This window comes from Oncorhynchus mykiss, chromosome 5, assembly GCF_013265735.2.
Source record: "Oncorhynchus mykiss isolate Arlee chromosome 5, USDA_OmykA_1.1, whole genome shotgun sequence".
NCBI lineage: Eukaryota > Metazoa > Chordata > Actinopteri > Salmoniformes > Salmonidae > Oncorhynchus > Oncorhynchus mykiss.
Genome location: NC_048569.1, coordinates 51632873 through 51652732, shown reverse-complemented (window position 1 = coordinate 51652732; position 19860 = coordinate 51632873). Strand labels below are relative to the sequence as shown.

The 19860-nt window shown below is 44.5% G+C and overlaps 1 protein-coding gene across 1 annotated transcript in view; it reads left to right on the top strand.

The window, feature by feature from the left end:
- LOC110522962 (26S proteasome non-ATPase regulatory subunit 1-like) overlaps positions 1-19436 on the top strand; it is a 134815-nt gene extending 115379 nt beyond the window's left edge. The window contains exons 23-26 of the mRNA XM_036979048.1: positions 9649-9741; positions 10124-10210; positions 17662-17829; positions 19276-19436. Of these exons, the coding sequence (XP_036834943.1) occupies positions 9649-9741; positions 10124-10210; positions 17662-17829; positions 19276-19422 (495 nt within the window). The 3' untranslated portion in view covers positions 19423-19436. The remainder of the gene's footprint in view (positions 1-9648; positions 9742-10123; positions 10211-17661; positions 17830-19275) is intronic.
- The last annotated feature ends 424 nt before the right edge of the window (positions 19437-19860 follow it).

Here is a 19860-nt window from a genome sequence, read left to right as displayed (position 1 = left end):
AATATAAGAGGGCAACAGTACTTGTGCAAAGTTTCAGAATGATAACTTCCAAAATGAGTGCTACATGACATTTATCATGAAGTCACCCAGGTGTCCCACACAAGTAGCCCAAATGTACCCAAGTGGCCAAATTGAAGGTATACATTTTGAAACAAATAACTATATACAAAATACCAAAATGGTATTCTAACACACACCCCCAAAAAATGGAGAAAAAAAAATGAAAAATAAAAAAAAATGGAAAAAATGTATATATATACATTTACAAAATAACATGGGTAACTATTTACATACTTTCAATATTTGGATGACACTCAGTCCTCTATCAAATCAAATCTATTTATATAGCCCCAGCCTAAAACCCCAAACAGCAAGCAATGCAGGTGTAGAAGCACGGTGGCTAGGAAAAACTCCCTAGAGAGGCAAAAACCTAGAGAGGAACCAGGCTATGAGGGGTGGCCAGTCCTCTTCTGGCTCAGCCGGGTGGAGATCAGTGGTTGTAGAGGTTGCAACAGGACAGCACCTCAAGAGTAAAAATGAACAGTTTAGGGTTCCATAGCCGCAGGCAGAACAGTTGAAACTGGAACAGTGGCAAGGCCAGGTGGACTGGGGACAGCAAGGAGTCATCATGCCAGGTAGTCCTGACGCATGGTCCTAGGGCTCGGGTCCTCCTCCTCCGAGAGAGAGAATTAGAGAGAGCATACTTAAATTCACACAGGACACCGGATAACACTCCCATTCGGAGTCAGTGTCACTGTGAAAGAAAATGTTCAGTTAGAATAGTTTCACATATGAGCCCTGTATCAACAGGTATAATAAACAGATATATATAGAGAGTTGAAGGTTGTGTATATATATAATATATTATTATATTATTATTACCTGCTAGATCTACTGTCTCTTTTATATTATGACATTTCAGCTAGATCTACTGTCTATTATATTATGACAGACCAGCTGTATCTACCGTCTCCATTTCACCTTTGGCCATTGATGTGGTCCTGCCCTCTCCTCAACAGCCTCAAATAGGCTATTTCATGTGGGTTGGGGTGGGGCGGCAGACACGCATCTCACATTTCATGACATTAAATGTTTATATATTGCTTCTAAAATAAATAAAAATCACAAATAATATTTTATATTATTAATTTCAAACAAGGGCATTAGCAGTCCAAAACGATGTCCTCTCCAGTTCAAAAAATATTCCTCCACAATCGCTAAATTAAGCGTCCTACAACAATCTCTGTCTCTGTCAGGTGCGTGAATGAGGACCCAAAAGCGAATTAACAAAACAGAGTTTCTTTAATGACGAAACACATGTAGGCTCAGATGGACAGGCAGATTCCGACAGGACAGGACAAGGTTAGATGAACTGGCAGATTCCGACAGGACAGGACAAGGTTGCAGCAAACACGACGATAGTCTGGTTCAGGCATGAGAAACACAAACGAGAATCCGACAAAGACAGGAGCAGGAACAGAGAGAGATATAGAGACCTAATCAGAGGGAAAAAGGGAACAGGTGGGAAAAGGGGTGAACGAGGTAGTTAGAGAAGACAAGGAACAGCTGGGGGAAAGAGGGGAAGAAAAGGTAACCTAATACGACCAGCAGAGGGAGACAGGGTGAAGAGAAAGAACAGGAACAAGACACAACATGACAATACATGACAGTACCCCCCCACTCACCGAGCGCCTCCTGGTGCACTCGAGGAGGAAACCTGGCGGCAACGGAGGAAATCATCGATCAGCGAACGGTCCAGCACGTCCCGAGAGGGAACCCAACTCCTTTCCTCAGGACCGTACCCCTCCCAATCCACTAGGTACTGATGACCACGGCCCCGAGGACGCATGTCCAAAATCTTACGGACCCTGTAGATAGGTGCGCCCTCGACAAGGATGGGGGGGGGGGGGGGGGAGACGAGCGGGAGCGCGAAGAACGGGCTTAACACAGGAGACATGGAAGACCGGGTGGACGCGACGAAGATATCGCGGAAGAAGAAGTCGCACTGCGACAGGATTAATGATCTGAGAAATACGGAACGGACCAATGAACCGCGGGGTCAGCTTGCGAGAAGCTGTCTTAAGGGGAAGGTTCTGAGTGGAGAGCGAAACTCTCTGACCGCGACAATATCTAGGACCTTAGTTCTACGCTTATTAGCGGCTCTCACAGTCTGCCCCCTATAACGGCAAAGTGCAGACCTGACCCTCTTCCAGGTGCGCTCGCAACGTTGGACAAAAGCCTGAGCGGAGGGGACGCTGGACTCGGCGAACTGAGACGAGAACAGCGGAGGCTGGTACCCGAGGCTACTCTGAAAAGGAGATAGCCCGGTCGCAGACGAAGGAAGCGAGTTGTGGGCGTATTCTGCCCAGGGGAGCTGTTCTGACCAAGACGCAGGGTTACGAAAAGAAAGACTGCGTAAGATGCGACCAATAGTCTGATTGGCCCGTTCTGCTTGACCGTTAGACTGGGGGTGAAAGCCGGAAGAGAGACTGACGGAAGCCCCAATCAAACGGCAAAACTCCCTCCAAAATTGAGACGTGAATTGCGGACCCCTGTCCGAAACGACGTCTGACGGAAGGCCATGAATTCTGAAAACATTCTCGATGATGATTTGTGCCGTCTCTTTAGCAGAAGGAAGCTTAGCAAGGGGAATAAAATGAGCCGCCTTAGAGAACCTATCGACAACCGTAAGAATAACAGTCTTCCCCGCTGACGAAGGCAGTCCGGTGATAAAATCTAAGGCGATGTGAGACCACGGTCGGGAGGGAATGGGAAGCTGCCTGAGACGGCCGGCAGGAGGGGAGTTACCGGACTTAGTCTGCGCGCAGACCGAACAAGCAGCCACGAAACGACGCGTGTCATGCTCCCGGGTGGGCCACCAAAAACGCTGGCGAATGGAAGCAAGCGTACCCCGAACGCCAGGGTGGCCGGCTAACTTGGCAGAGTGAGCCCACTGAAGAACGGCCAGACGAGTAGGAACGGGAACGAAAAGAAGGTTCCTAGGACAAGCGCGCGGCGACGGAGTGTGAGTGAGTGCTTGCTTTACCTGTCTCTCAATTCCCCAGACAGTCAACCCGACAACACGCCCCTCAGGGAGAATCCCCTCGGGGTCAGTGGAGGCTACTGAAGAACTGAAGAGACGAGATAAAGCATCAGGCTTGGTGTTCTTAGAGCCCGGACGATAAGAAATCACGAACTCGAAACGAGCGAAAAACAGCGCCCAACGAGCCTGACGCGCATTAAGTCGTTTGGCAGAACGGATGTACTCAAGGTTCCTATGGTCAGTCCAAACGACAAAAGGAACGGTCGCCCCCTCCAACCACTGTCGCCATTCGCCTAGGGCTAAGCGGATGGCGAGCAGTTCGCGGTTTCCCACATCATAGTTACGTTCCGACGGCGACAGGCGATGAGAAAAATACGCGCAAGGGTGGACCTTGTCGTCAGAGAGGGAGCGCTGAGAAAGAATGGCTCCCACGCCCACCTCTGACGCGTCGACCTCGACAACGAACTGTCTAGAGACGTCAGGTGTAACAAGGATAGGTGCGGAAGTAAAACGATTCTTGAGGAGATCGAAAGCTCCCTGGGCGGAAACGGACCACTTAAAGCACGTCTTGACAGAAGTAAGGGCTGTGAGAGGAGCTGCCACCTGACCGAAATTACGGATGAAACGACGATAGAAGTTCGCGAAGCCGAGAAAGCGCTGCAGCTCGACGCGTGACTTAGGGACGGGCCAATCAATGACAGCTTGGACCTTAGCGGGATCCATCTTAATGCCTTCAGCGGAAATAACAGAACCGAGAAATGTGACGGAGGAGGCATGAAAAGTGCACTTCTCAGCCTTCACAAAAAGACAATTCTCTAAAAGGCGCTGGAGGACACGTCGAACGTGCTGAACATGAATCTGGAGTGACGGTGAAAAAATCAGGATATCGTCAAGGTAAACGAAAACAAAGATGTTCAGCATGTCTCTCAGGACGTCATTGACTAATGCCTGAAAGACAGCTGGAGCGTTAGCGAGGCCGAAAGGAAGAACCCGGTATTCAACATGCCCTAACGGAGTGTTAAATGCCGTCTTCCACTCGTCCCCCTCCCTGATGCGCACGAGATGGTAAGCGTTACGAAGGTCCAACTTAGTGAAAAACCTGGCTCCCTGCAGGATCTCGAAGGCTGAAGACATAAGAGGAAGCGGATAACGATTCTTCACTGTTATGTCATTCAGCCCTCGATAATCTATGCAGGGACGCAGAGACCCGTCCTTCTTCTTGACAAAAAAAAAACCCCGCTCCGGCGGGAGAGGAGGAGGGGACTATGGTACCGGCGTCAAGAGCTACAGACAAATAATCTTCGAGAGCCTTACGTTCGGGAGCCGACAGAGAGTATAGTCTACCCCGGGGGGGAGTGGTTCCCGGAAGGAGATCAATACTACAATCATACGACCGGTGTGGAGGAAGAGAGGTGGCCCTGGACCGACTGAACACCGTGCGCAGATCGTGATATTCCTCCGGCACCCCTGTCAAATCACCAGGCTCCTCCTGTGAAGAAGAGACAGAGGAAACAGGAGGGATAGCAGACATTAAACATTTCACATGACAAGAGACATTCCAGGAGAGGATAGAATTACTAGACCAATTAATAGAAGGATTATGACAAACTAGCCAGGGATGGCCCAAAACAACAGGTGTAAAAGGTGAACGAAAAATCAAAAAATAAATGGTTTCGCTATGATTACCAGAGACAGTGAGGGTTAAAGGTAGCGTCTCACGCTGAATCCTGGGGAGAGGACTACCATCCAAAGCGAACAAGGCCGTGGGCTCCCTTAACTGTCTGAGAGGAATGTCATGTTCCCGAGCCCAGGTCTCGTCCATAAAACAGCCCTCCGCCCCAGAGTCTATCAAGGCACTGCAGGAAGCTGACGAACCGGTCCAGCGTAGATGGACCGACAAGGTAGTGCAGGATCTTGAAGGAGAGACAGGAGTAGTAGCGCTCACCAGTAGCCCTCCGCTTACTGATGAGCTCTGGCTTTTACTGGACATGAAGTGACAAAATGACCAGCGGAACCGCAATAGAGACAGAGGCGGTTGGTGATTCTCCGTTCCCTCTCTTTAGTCGAGATGCGGATACCTCCCAGCTGCATAGGCTCAGCACCCGAGCCGGCAGAGGAAGACGGTAGTGATGCGGAGAGGGGGGCAACGGAGAACGCGAGCTCCTTTCCACGAGCTCGGTGACGAAGATCAACCCGTCGCTCTATGCGAATAGCGAGTTCAATCAAGGAATCCACGCTGGAAGGAACCTCCCGGGAGAGAATCTCATCCTTTACCTCCGCGCGGAGACCCTCCAGAAAACGAGCGAGCAAAGCCGGCTCGTTCCAGTCACTGGAGGCAGCAAGAGTGCGAAACTCAATAGAGTAGTCTGTTATGGATCGATTACCTTGACATAGGGAAGACAGGACCCTGGAAGCTTCCTCCCCAAAAACAGATTGATCAAAAACCCGTATCATCTCCTCCTTAAAGTCCTGATACTGGTTAGTACACTCAGCCCTTGCCTCCCAGATTGCCGTGCCCCACTCACGAGCCCGTCCAGTAAGGAGAGATATGACGTAGGCGATACGAGCAGTGCTCCTGGAGTAAGTGTTGGGCTGGAGAGAAAACACAATATCACACTGGGTGAGGAACGAGCGGCATTCAGTGGGCTCCCCAGAGTAACACGGCGGGTTATTGATTCTGGGCTCCGGAGATTCGAAAGCCCTGGAAGTGGCCGGTGGATCGAGGCGGAGATGGTGAACCTGTTCTGTGAGGTTGGAGACTTGGGCGGCCAGGGTCACAACGGCATGTCGAGCAGCAGACAATTCCTGCTCGTGTCTGCCTAGCATCGCTCCCTGGATCTTGACGGCTGAGTGGAGAGGATCCAAAGTCGCTGGGTCCATTCTTGGTCGGATTCTTCTGTCAGGTGCGTGAATGAGGACCCAAAAGCGAATTAACAAAACAGAGTTTCTTTAATGACGAAACACATGTAGGCTCAGATGGACAGGCAGATTCCGACAGGACAGGACAAGGTTAGATGAACTGGCAGATTCCGACAGGACAGGACAAGGTTGCAGCAAACACGACGATAGTCTGGTTCAGGCATGAGAAACACAAACGAGAATCCGACAAAGACAGGAGCAGGAACAGAGAGAGATATAGAGACCTAATCAGAGGGAAAAAGGGAACAGGTGGGAAAAGGGGTGAACGAGGTAGTTAGAGAAGACAAGGAACAGCTGGGGGAAAGAGGGGAAGAAAAGGTAACCTAATAGGACCAGCAGAGGGAGACAGGGTGAAGAGAAAGAACAGGAACAAGACACAACATGACAATACATGACAGTCTCACCGTCCCAATCAATTTATTCTAAAGTTGTGTGTACATCTGTATATCTAGACTTGACTTAGTCGCCATAATGATTGATATATAAACAGCTGAATCTGTGCGTTCACCAAACAATGCAATGCGTAATATGTGTTTCTCCTTCCGGTATGAAAATTCAATAGCGCATGACTCTCTTTACGCTGGAGCTTACTACATGGGTTGGTCTTGCAACACATAAACATGGCGTATTGCCGTGTCCTGCATTGCATATAATCGATGCAGTGCGCATTCGCGAAAAAGGACTGTCGTTGCTCCAACGTGTACCTAACCATAAACACCAATGCCTTTCTTAAAATCAATACACAGAAGTATATATTTTTCAACCTGCATATTTAGCTAAAATAAATCCAGGTTAGCAGGCAATATTAACCAGGTGAAATTGTGTCACTTCTCTTGCGTTCATTGCACGCAGAGTCAGGGTATATGCAACAGTTTGGGCCGCCTGGCTCATTGCAAACTAATTTACCAGGATTTTACCTAATTATGACATAACATTGAAGGTTGTGCAATGTAACAGGAGTATTTAGACTTAGGGATGTCACCCGTTAGATAAAATACGAAACGGTTCCGTATTTCACTGAAAGAATAAACGTCTTGTTTTCGAGATTATAGTTACCGGGTTCGACCATATTAATGACCCAAGGCTCGCATTTCTGTGTGTTATTATGTTATAATTAAGTCTATGATTTGATAGAGCAGTCTGACTGAGCGATGGTAGGCACCAGCAGGCTCATAAGCATTCATTCAAACAGCACTTTTGTGTGTTTTGCCAGCAGCTCTGCTGTTTGACTTCAAGCCTATCAACTCCCGAGATTAGGCTGGTGTAACGATGTGATGAGAAATGGCTAGCTAGTTAGCGGGGGTGCGCGCAAATAGCGTTTCAAGCGACACTCGCTCTGAGACTTGGAGTAGTTGTTCCCCTTGCTCTGCATGGGTAATGCTGCTTCGAGGGTGGCTGTTGTCGTTGTGTTCCTGGTTCGAGCCCAGGTAGGAGTGAGGAGAGGTACGGAAGCTATACTGTTACACTGGCAATACTAAAGTGCCTATAAGAACATCCAATAGTCAAAGGTATATGAAATACAAATGGTATAGAGAGAAACAGTCCTATATTTCCTACAATAACTACAACCTAAATCTTCTTACCTGGGAATATTGAAGACTAATGTTAAAAGGAACCACCAGCTTTCATATATTCTCATGTTCTGAGCAAGGAACTTAAACGTTAGCTTTCTTACATGGCACATATTGCACTTTTACTTTCTTCTCCAACACTTAGTTTTTGCAATATTTAAACTAAATTGAAAATGTTTCATTATTTATTTGAGGCTAAATTGATTTTGATGTATTATATTAAGTTAAAATAAGTGTTCATTCAGTATTGTTGTAAATGTCATTATTACAAATACATTTAAAAAATTGGCCAATTAATCGGTATCGGCTTTGTTTTGTCCTCCAACAATCGGTATCGGCGTTGAAAAATCATAATGGGTCGACCTATAATACAGTTATCTGCAAGGGCCCTCAGTCGAGCAGTGAATTTCAAACACAGATTCAACCACAAAGACCAGGGAGGTTTCCCAATGCCTCGCAAAGAAGGGTAGATGTGGTAGATTAAATTGGTAGATGGGTAAAAAAACATATTGGATATGTTCCCTGTGAGCATGGTGAAGTAAATAATAACACTTTGGATGGTGTATCAAATCACTACAATGATACAGGAGGCCTTCCTAACTCAGTTAGTTTAATGGCTGTGATGGGAGAAATCTGAGGATGAATCAACAACATTGTAGTTACTCCACAATACTAACCTAACTGGCAGAATGAAAAGGAAGCCTTTAAATAATACACATATTCCAAAACATGCATCCTGTTTGCAACAAGGCACAAAAGTAATACTACAAAAAAATTGCCAAAGCAATTCATTTTCTGTGCTGAATAAAAAGTGTTATGTTTGGGGCATATCCAATACTGAGTACCACTCTCCATATTTTCAAGCATAGTGGTGGCTGCATCATGCTATGCACAATAATGGAAAACAATGAATGTGTTTAAGTGCAGGAATTACAGTCTTGACTTAAATCTACTTGGAAACCTATGGCAAGACCTGAAAATGGTTGTCTAGCAATGGTCAGCAACCAATTCAACAGAGCTTGAAGAATTTTGAAAAGAATAATGGGAGAATGTTGCACAATCCCAGTATGGAAAGCTCTTAGAGACTTACCCAGAAAGACTCACAGCTGTAATCGGTGACGTACCTTCTACAAATTATTCACTCAGGGGTGTGAATACTTATGTACTGACAATGAGATATTTCTGTATTTCATTTTCAATAAATTTGCAAAAATGTCTGTTTTCACTTTGTCATTATGGTATTGTGTGTAGATGAGTTAAAACAAAAATCTATTTAATTTTGAATTCAGGCTGTAAAACCACAAAATGTGGAATAAGTCAAAGGGTATGAATACTTTCAAGGGGTATGAATACTTTCAAGGCACTGTAGACAATGATCCCTCCTGCCTCCACCTGTTCCAGCCTTAGCAGTTGCCCAGATCAGCAGTTGTGCATGGTGGCTTTGTGCGCCTTAAGGAGAAGACGTTGTTTACCAGCACTCATATTGCGCCACCCTACTGCAGCCATGGCATTCCATGCCAGCCTTTTATCGCAGGTGAAGTCACCCACTGCTTTGACAGCCAGAGAAGCACTTTATGTTCCCCTTCCCTCTCATACTTACCACCCTGCAGAGAACAGAAGTGAGTTATGACATGACATAAACTAAATGAAAGCCTCTCTGGTCAGTGGTGGCTCCCTACATGGTGCTGTTTAAGAATTTGACGGGAAATGTTAACACATTAATTTCCTGTGGGCATTATCAATTGGCGACAAGAGAGTAGGCGCTATACTATTTTGTTCCTGTGAAATAAATCATTTGTATTATTTACAGCTGACTTTCCATGAAAACGCATTTCAGATACAACGCTCAATGCGCTCGTATATACACACACACACACACACACACACACACCGTAACTACAATGCTCACCAATAGCTTTTTCATTTTTGTTTAAATGCTGAGTGGTATTCGTATCAATGTGGCCAAAGGAAGAAGGTGGTGTTTTCAGCGTTTCTTGTTGTCAAACCAGTCTATGAATAAGTCAAACGGAACATCCCTTTTCAATGAGTGATGGGTCGGACTTTACAATCATTGCTTTTTTTTGGTGTTTGACCACACTCTCCCCCCCTATCCAGATGCCCAAGGTACAATACCGCTCCAACTGTAAGCCCTCCACCTTTGCCTACCCTCCGGCCCTGGAGGTGCCCAAGGAGAAAGAGAAGGAGAAGGTGAGAGTTCCCCAACGGCGAAAGGATGTCACATTGTTTTGATCAGTTGAAGTCATATTTGCTGCTACTCTGAATGCTGCCATTCTGAAGTTTCCTCAGCCGAGATCAATTTCTTGGATGGTTTTGTTATTAGTGTCCCTTTTTGAAGTCTTTGTCATCATTTTAATTTCATTGCCATGTTCGCAGTCTGAGACCAAGTTATTTTAGCTGCTCAGTCTAGGGCCTAAATTTGGTTTCATTTTAGAACCGAGGTACAATATAATAACGTAATAAAAAAACGGGGTATTTTGTGGTTCATGCGTTTTTTTGGATCGGCCTCAGTGCCTAAAGTATTGCAATACTCCCTTCATTTAGTCTCTCACTCCCTCTTTCTCCATGAAATGTGTCTACTGCTCTTCTCTCCATCACAGCTAAAGCTAAGAAGAAGGAAAAGGAGAAGAAGGAGAAAGAGGAGGATAAGATGGAAGTGGTGAGTGTGTGGAAACAAAACCCATCCTTTTACGACGGCGAGACCATTTAGAGACCACATTCTATTTTTATATTATTTTTTAACTTCAAATGAAGTCTTAGTTTCTATGTAGTTGTTTTCAACTATCCTCAAGCAAGAATCCTGTAGCCCCCGTATCAAACAGAGCTCTGCTCATATTGAACAGCCTAATTGAGGAACGGTCCGTGTAATTGATAGTGAGGTGCTAATGCTTCACAGACCTGAACCACAGTCTGAGACGTTTTGGGCCCGGTACCAGGGCTCTTTAAAGGGGTAGTTCACTCCAAATCCATAAACTGCTCGATCGATTTCTTACCTCAGAAGTCATTTCCAGGCACATAGACTAAATCAAATCTAATCACATTTTATTGGTCACATACACATGGTTAGTAGATGTTAATGCGAGTGGAGCGAAATGCTTGTGCTTCTAGTTCCGACTACTGCAGAGAAGACCATTTCAAAGGTAAGAAAACGATAAATTAAAATGTGAGTGAACTATCCCTTTAAAGGAGCAGTTATTACAAAATATGAAATGAGGGAACTATCCCTTTAAGGAGCAGCTATTTCTCAGCATTGGCAGGGTCCCACAGCCCCTCTCTCCACTGATGTGACCATTGATGTGACCCATGAAGCACACAGCTGGAATACACCAAACAAATCAAATTGTATTTGTCACATGCTTCATAAACAAATGCTGAAATGCTTACTTGCGGGTCCTTTTCCAACAATGTAGAGTAAAAAAATATATGTATTTTGGAAAAGGACCCGCAATAGTGAAGACATCAAAATTCTGAAAAAAAACATATATAGAATAATCTAGTTACCAAAAAAAGTGTTAAACAATGTTTTTTTTAAAACAAAGTAGCCACCCTGTGCCTTGATGACAGCTTTGCACACTCTTGGAATTCTCTCAACCAGCTTCATGAGGTAGTCACCTGGAATGCATTTTATTTAACAGGTGTGCCTTGTTAAAAGTTAATTTGTGAATTTCTGACATGGAGTTTTTCTGTCAATTTCTGACATGGTTGGGGTAGTATGCAGAAGATAGCCCTATTTGTTAAAAGACCAAGTCCATATTATGGCAAGAACGGCTCAAATAAGCAAAGAGAAAAGACAGTCCGGGGCGGCAGGGTAGCCTAGTGGTTAGAGCGTTGGACTAGTAACCGTAAGTTTGCAAGTTCAAACCACCGAGCCGACAAGGTACACATTTTTCGTTCTGCCCCTGAACAGGCAGTTAACCCACTGTTCCTAGGCCGTCATTGAAAATAAGAATTTGTTCTTAACTAACTTGCCTGGTTAAATAAAGGTAAAGTAAAAAAATTTATTAAAAAAATTAAGACATGAAGATCAGTCAATGCGTAACATTTTAAAAACTGTGGAGTCGCAAAAACCATCAAGTGCTTTGATGAAAAATAGCTCTCATGAGGACCGCCATAGGAAAGAGGATGCAGAGGATAAGTTCAGTAGAGTTAACTGCACCTCAGATTGCAGCCTAGATAAATGCTTCACAGAGTTCAAGCAACAGACACATCTCAATATCAACTGTTCAGAGGAGACTGTGTGATTCAAGCCTTCATGGTCGAATTGCTGCAAAGAAAATACTACAAAAGGACAACAATAAGAAGAAGAGACTTGCTTGGGCTAAGAAACACATCAGACCGGTGGAAATCTGTCCCTTGGTCTCATGAGTCCAAATTGGAGATTTTTGGTTCCAACCGCTGTGTCTTTGTGAGACGCAGAGTAGGTGAACGGATGATCTCCGCATTTGTTGTTCCCACCGTGAAGCATGGAGGAGGTGTGATGGTGTGGGGGTGCTTTGCTGGTGACACTGTTGCTGATTTATTTAGAATTCAAGGAACACTTAGGCACACTTAACCTACCACAGCATCCTGCAGCAATATGCCATCCCATCTGGTTTGCGCTTAGTGGGCCTATCATTTGTTTTTCAACAAGACATTGACCCAAAACACACCTCCAGATTGTGTAAGGGCTATTTGACCAAGAAGGAGAGTGATGGAGTGTTCCATCCGATGACCTGGCCCCGACAATCACCAGACCTCAACCTTGAGAGGGTTTTAGATGAGTTGGACCGCAGAGTGAAGGAAAAGCAGCCAACAAGTGCTCAGCATATGTGAGAACTCCTTCAAGACTGTTGGAAAAGCTTCCTCATGAAGCTGGTTGAGAGAATTCCAAGAGAATGCAAAGCTGTCATCAAGGCAAAGCGTGGCTACATTGAAGAATCTCAATATAAAAAATATTTTGGTTAGTTGAACACTTTTTTTTGGTTACTACATGATTCCATATGTGTTATTTCATTGTTTGTCTTCACTATTATTCTACAATGTAGAAAGGAAAAAAAAGAGGAAAAAATAAGCTTTTGAAAGAGTAGGTGTGTCCAAACTTTTGACTGGTACTTTATAAATAAAAAAAATGTGGGTTCACAGTGCAGATCGAACCGAGGTCCCAGTACCGAACGGTACTGATACGTGTACCATTATGCACCAGTATTGCTTTTAGTAGGATGTCGACCACAGGGTATTATCGCCATGTTTGGTTTCATGTCCTCGTTGAGGAATGGCTTTGCGATCTAAAGCGAAGTTGGATCGTCTTATTTTGATTGATTGGGCTTGCTGTCATCAAGGTTAACGAGAAGGGCCTTATGTTATATCAGTGTTTTAGTTTAGCCATTTTCTCACACAAACACTGTATGGGAGTGCTTGTTCAGCAGTAAACACACACACAGACAAACAGGTGTGCTGATTGATACGAGTCGCTGCACCCACTAGCGTCAGACAGTGCAGGGCTTCCTGGTAAGCAGCCGGTTCCACACATGCAATGGTAGAGGCCTGGGCAGGGAACAGATGAGAGGCAGGGATAGGTAACACCGGGAGGGCATACATAGAATGACAGGCCAGGTTCTGATAAGTGCCACAAGGTTTGTTTGTTTATTTGGATCTTTTACAGAAGCATCAGCTACTCTTCCTGGGATCCACAAAAATGCTAAATATGACAAGTAACAAAACACTGATGCACTGATAGACTAGGACATTCACACAAATGTAAAATAGGATATACAAACAATACAGAAAAACAATTATACAAACAATGCATAAAACAATTGTGTGTGCATGCATTTGTGTGTGTTCTCAGTCCCTGCCATACCATTAGATATTTAATCTGTTTTTTAAAGGCAATTTTGCTGTTTGCTTGAGTAATTGGAGACGGAAGGAAGTTCCGTACGATCATGGCTCTATATAATACTGTGTGTTGCCGTGAATTCTGTTTGGACTTGGGGACTGTGAAGAGACCCCTGGTGGTATGTATTGTGGGCTATGTGTGGCTGAGCTGAATGTTCTTTGATTATGTAGACAATCTGGAATATTCAATGCAGTAATATTTCTCATGAAAACTAGCATGAATGTTGTTAGTTCTGTTTGTGCAGTTAAGGGCAAGACGTGCTGCTCTGTTTTGAGCCAGCTGCAACTTTACTAGGTTTTTCCATTGCTGCACTTGACCATATTACCAGACAGTAATCAAAATGGGACAGATCAGAGCCTTAACATTTGGTGCAGTTGATTTGTGTCAACTTTTGATAAGACATACCCCTTCCCATCTTCACAACAAATTTGTCAATATGACTTGACCAATATAATTGAACATTCAATGTTATATCTAGGAGTTTAGCTTCCTCTATTTGCTCAATGGTTACACCCTTTATGCACAACATGGGCTGTAGCGGTCACAACATTTCTTCAGCCGGTGATGGTCAAGCAAATAACTGTCGGTCTCACTGTAAATTATGTTAATTAACAAACACATTTAGCATCTCCTGGCTTCCACACACCGATGTCGACCTTTGAAACATCTACATTTTAAAATATCTAATACATCCATGTAATATAGCCTACCCCTTCACAATAAATCCATTATTTATTTTAGATGGTTCGAGGGAAAAATAATGTGGTCTATTTCAGAACAGAATAGCATACTCTGAGTTGTCCTTATGTTTTGTCCTGATCTGGCTATGCCATATGGCTGTGGACTAAACAAGTTAATTTAGCAGACAAGCTATGATTTGAAAAAGTAAAAAGAAATAGGCTTTGTTTCTTGCCTTATGCTGGGCGTCATTCACAAGTGATAATATATAATTCACATGACATGATAGGCTAATATTGTCACCCATCAGACTATTGTTGATTTAATATTGTCTTTATATATACTAAATAATATGTGTGAAATGTGTTTTGATTTAGAATGGACCATTATCATGCACCTGTCTCGAAACAGGGGCAGTGGGAAAAAATGCATGTCATCTATGCACTTAAATAGGTAATGGAGGACGCTTTCCCGTAGTTCATTTTCATGCCAGCCAGGTAGGCTATACTCCTGTTGTAAAGATAAGCAATGTGCTTAATATTAGGAAAGTTGAGAAATAAATATATTAGGCCTAGCATATAGAAAGCTGTTGGGATCCTCTTTTTAAATGTTTTATTGTCCATCACTCTGTTTTCTCTCACAATTGCATAGCCTATAGAAATGTTGCACAACATGAGCTCATGGGTTCTCATGAAGTGTTTGATTAGATTTTCGATTACATTTGCATTGATGTCAGAGTGATTGGAGGGACAATAGAGTGCTGAGTACCAGGCAGTTAGCAAGTTTGGTAGGCTACTAATGACCATCAGCAGCATCAGAGCTTGGAGAAGCCTATTTGCCGTGACTAAGCGGTCACGTGGAATTTGACTGCCTACATGACAGGTGTGGGGGTAATACGGTCACCGCAACAGCCCTATGCACAACTCCAGTTGAGGTTTAGGTCTTGGAGAATATTTTGAACCAAATAAACTCAGCAAAAAAACAAACATCCCTTTTTGAGGACCCTGTCTTTCAAAGATAATTCGTAAAATTCCATGCTTCTTCAATGAACCATCAACAATTAATGAACATGCACCTGTGGACACTAACAGCTTACAGACGGTAGGCCATTAAGGTCACAGTTATGAAAACTTAAGACACTAAAGAGACCTTTCTACTGACTCTGAAAAACACCAAACAGAAGATGCTGCTCATCTGGTCCCTGCTCATCTGCGTGAACGTGCCTTAGGCACGTATAAATTGCAATATCCGTACTGTGAGACGCCTAAGACAGCGCTACAGGGGGACGGGACGGACAGCTGATCGTCCTCGCAGTGGCAAACCACGTGTAACACCACCTGCACAGGATCGGTACATCTGAACATCACACCTGCGGGACAGGTACAGGATGGCAACAACTGCCCGAGTTACATCAGGAACTCACAATCCCTCCATCAGTGCTCAGACTGTCTGCAATAGGCTGAGAGAGGCTGGACTGAGGGCTTGTAGGCATGTTGTAAGGCAGGTCCTCACCAGACATCACCAGCAACAACGTTGCCTATGGGCACAGACCCACCGACGCTGGACCAGATAGGACTGGCAAAAAAAGCTCTTCGCTGACAAGTCGCAGTTTTGTCTCACCAGGGATGATGGTCAGATTCACGTTTATTGTTGAAGGAATGAGAGTTACACCGAGGCCTGTACTCTGGAGCGGGATCGATTTGGAGGTCGAGGGTCCTTCATGGTCTGGTGCAGTTTGTCACAGCGTCATCAGACTTAGCCTGTTTGTCATTGCAGGCAATCTCCACGCTGTGCGTTACAGGGAAGACATCCTCCTCCCTCATGTGATACCTTTCCTGCAGGCTCATCCGGACATGACCCTCCAGCATGACAATGCCACCAGCCATACTGCTTGTTTTGTGGGTGATTTCCTGCAAGACAGGAATGTCAGTGTTCTGCCATGGCCAGAAAAGAGCCCGGATCTCAATCACATTGAGCACGTCTGGGACCTTGAATCGGAGGGTGAGGGCTAGGGCCATTCCCCCCCCTGAAATGTCCAGGAACTTGCAGGTGCCTTGGTGAAAGAGTGGGGTAACATCTCACAGCAAGAATGGGCAAATCTGGTGCAGTCCATGAGGAGGAGATGCTCTGCAGTACTTAATGCAGCTGGTGGCCACACCAGATACTGACTGTTACTTTTGATTTTGACTCTCCCCCCCTTTGTTCAGGGACACATTATTCCATTTCTGTTAGTCTTGTTCAGAACTTGTTCAGTTTGTCTCAGTTGTTGAATCTTATGTTCCTACAAATATTTACACATATTTTGCTGAAAATAAACGCAGTTGACAGTGAGAGGACATTTCTGTTTTTTGCTGAGTTTACAATGCTTTTAGTTTTATATGTATTTAACACCTATGCTGATACTGATTAACTCCTTATTTAGAATTTCAGTGAGCTCACTGTCTGTAGGTGCTGACATGTTGTGTGGATTCATTCTAGCTTTGCGTAAGACCAGTGGCAAAACATTTGTAAAAAATTAAGAGTGCTGTACATATCTGATGTTCGAAGAACTTCAATTGACGAACACTCTCCAACCATGTGATGGCAGGTGATGTAAAGCCAATATTATTAAAGGCTACCCTGAAATCTAACAATACAGCTCCAGCTATCATCTTATTATCCATTTATTTCAACCAATCATCTGTTATCTTAGTCAATGCAGTACAAGTTGAATGCCCTTATCTATATGCATGTTGAAAGTCAGTAGTTGTTCTCTGAAACATAGCATTTTGTTTGGTCAAACACAATTCTCTCCATCAGTTTACTAAGAACAGACAGCAAACTGATAGGGTGGCTGTAGAGCCAGCAACAGGTGCTTTGCTGTTTTTTTGGGGCAGTGAAATTTCTTTAGCTTCCTTCCACACCTGTGGACACACTCCTTTAGATTTTGGTTAAATATATAGCAAATAGGGGTAGCAATACAGCTGTCATCAAGGTTGTTTATACCTGGTGGCTGATCATTATTGATGGATAACAATAGTTTTCCCACCTCTGCCACACTAACTGGACCAAAGGAAAGTGTGTCCATTTCAGAGAAACGGAAAGTCACCAATTAAAATAAGGCAGGCCAAAGAAGCTTGTAATAGGAACTTAATTTTCATGTCGCTCCCCTCACAGGACCTTGTACCATTCAATAACTCAGACCTGACACAGTGTCTTATAGAGGGGGAGTTTGTTGTATTGTTTGGATAGCCGAACAGTGAGATTGTCTTGCGCGGGGCGCTGCAAATAGCCTAACAAATCACTGTCCACCAAGTGCAACAGATAAGGAGTATGTATCACACATCTCAAAATCAACACATCTTCCAGAGTTGAAACTTTTTGGTTGTCGGGAAACGTGTGACATGAAAAGCCCACTTTATTTTGGGGTTACGCTCATTGACATCTATTGTATCATCCAATGCATTTTGTAGTCACTGAGTCATGGGTTTTCCTCAGGAAGAGAGGGGGGGAAACGCTAGCATTGTTTGGCATTGTTTGGGCTTGTTTAGCATTGTTTGGGTTTGTTGGACTCTCAGGAGGTACAGGAGGCTGAGAAGGAGAAGAAAGATGAGGAGAAAGCGAAAGAGAAGAAGAAGGAGCCCGAGCCCAACTTCCAGCTGATGGAAAACCCAGCCAGAGTGATGCCCGCCCAGCTCAAAGTGCTCAACATGCCCGAAACGTGCCGCTACCAGCCCTTCAAACCGGTATGTACTGTTGGTGTGTGTCCAGCAATGAAGCTGTCTTTTTATCAGCCATCTTTTATTTCTATTCAGTCTGAGATTATAACCCCTGGTTGTTTGGTTTTGGACCTTATATCTGACCCCTATGAGTCTTAACGTTGCCGGCATTAAACCACTGAACTCTGGCCCCGCGCAAAGTGTTGACAGGTTTCCACAATAAATAAAATGAGATCTATGCATTATGCAGTCACCCGCACACTTAACGTAATCCCACTCCTATAACACGGAGCATTGTCTGGTTACGTATAAAATCAACACAAGTCGAGCTAAGACCAATCATCATGGGTCATATCATGTGACACAGGTGCCTCTTTGCTCTCGTCGATCTTCTAAAACATTACACATTTTGTTTTTTTCTATGCAACCTTGAGAGGTATTTTGTTTTTAAAATGTAACCTTTATTTAGCTAGGCAAGTCAGTCAAGAACAAATTCTTATTTACAATGGCGGCCTACCCCGGCGACGCAGGGCCAATTGTGCACCACCCTATAGGACTCCCAATCACAGCCAGATGTGATGCAGCCTGGTTTTGAACCAGGGACTGTAATGATGCCTCTTGCACTGAGATGCAGTGCCTTAGACCATTGCACCACTTGGGAGTATTGTTTCTTAATCTATTGTTGCGGGGTCAGGGTGTGCCTCCGACAGAATGTCCCTCCATATCGTGACTATTTAATTTCACCTGTTCCATAGAAGGCAATCAGGGCACTGTTCCAAAGACCTTGTAGTGTGGTCTGTAAGTAGTTTAGTGTTAGCTTAGCTGCCCAGTGATAATGTAGGCATTAGAATCAAGCCTGTGCATTGCTCACCATGCCAGAAGCTTTAGTGTGGACCTGAAACGCATCATATCTTAAACAACCATATCTATAACACTAATGCACAGTGATAACAAAGCTGCTTGATGTACAGTACAACCACTGCGATGGCAATTTGATAGCTGTGTATGACTGAGGCAACCATCTCCTCAAAATCCTCACAGGCAGACCGAGAGACTGAAAAAATACCTGTTTCTTGCAGCCACGATAAATCCCTTCACTGTTATCCATCACCTCGTCTGTGGATCGTTTTGAGAATTCCTCTCTCACTTCTCGGCTTCAGAGATTTACGTAGACATGAGCCTTCGGTGAAACCTTGTCAAATGTGTCCAATTATTGCATATGCCTGCTAGTCAAGTGTTGACAGTGGAGAGTGGGTGAGATTTAAACAGTATGACAGTGTTCTCTTGAGTTGAGATTATTGTGGGGCAGGTGGGTGATGTTTGATGGGGTGTACTGATCAGTCGGGGAGGCAGACAAGGTGTTGGGTGTTAACACAGCACGACACCACCCTTGAGATCAAAAAGACGGTCGTCATTGGTCAAACAGCCTACAGTTGCTCATGCCATTGGTCCATGTCCCCTGTCTGTCTTCAGCTGCACACTGGTGGCATCATCATCATGAAAGACACCAGTGAGGAAGATGAGGAGCTGGTGGAGTCCGTTTCTGCCCACGGCCCAAAGATCGAGGAGGAGGAACAGGAGCCAGAGGCCCCTGAGTCCTTTGAGTACATCGATGAGTGAATGCCCTCCGCGTAAAAGGTATGTATGTGTTTTACACCAGTGTTTATCAAATGATGGATCTGGATCCATTGATGGTTCGCAGGTAATTCGTAATGGGTTCTCTCTGAAAGAGTGGGTGCTGGTTAGAAACCGGTCTTGTTGACCAAAATCTGTAGATGGGTCACGTTGCTAAAAATATTTTAGAACCGCAACCCCATTGGATCTGTAGCCTAGTGGTACATACATTGACCATTCTTCCCCTCAAACTTTCTTTTGTAATATGTAATATGTAATATTACCTTGTAATTTGCTATACAGAGCAGTGAGGCAGTCTCAGACAGAGTGTCTCTGCCCCATCGCTGGTACAGAGATAGCAGAGAGAGGTAATGGTACAGTGCAGGTCTTTGGGTTTTTGTTACCATGCCTAACTTGGCTCGCACCCATCGGTGCATATGGAAT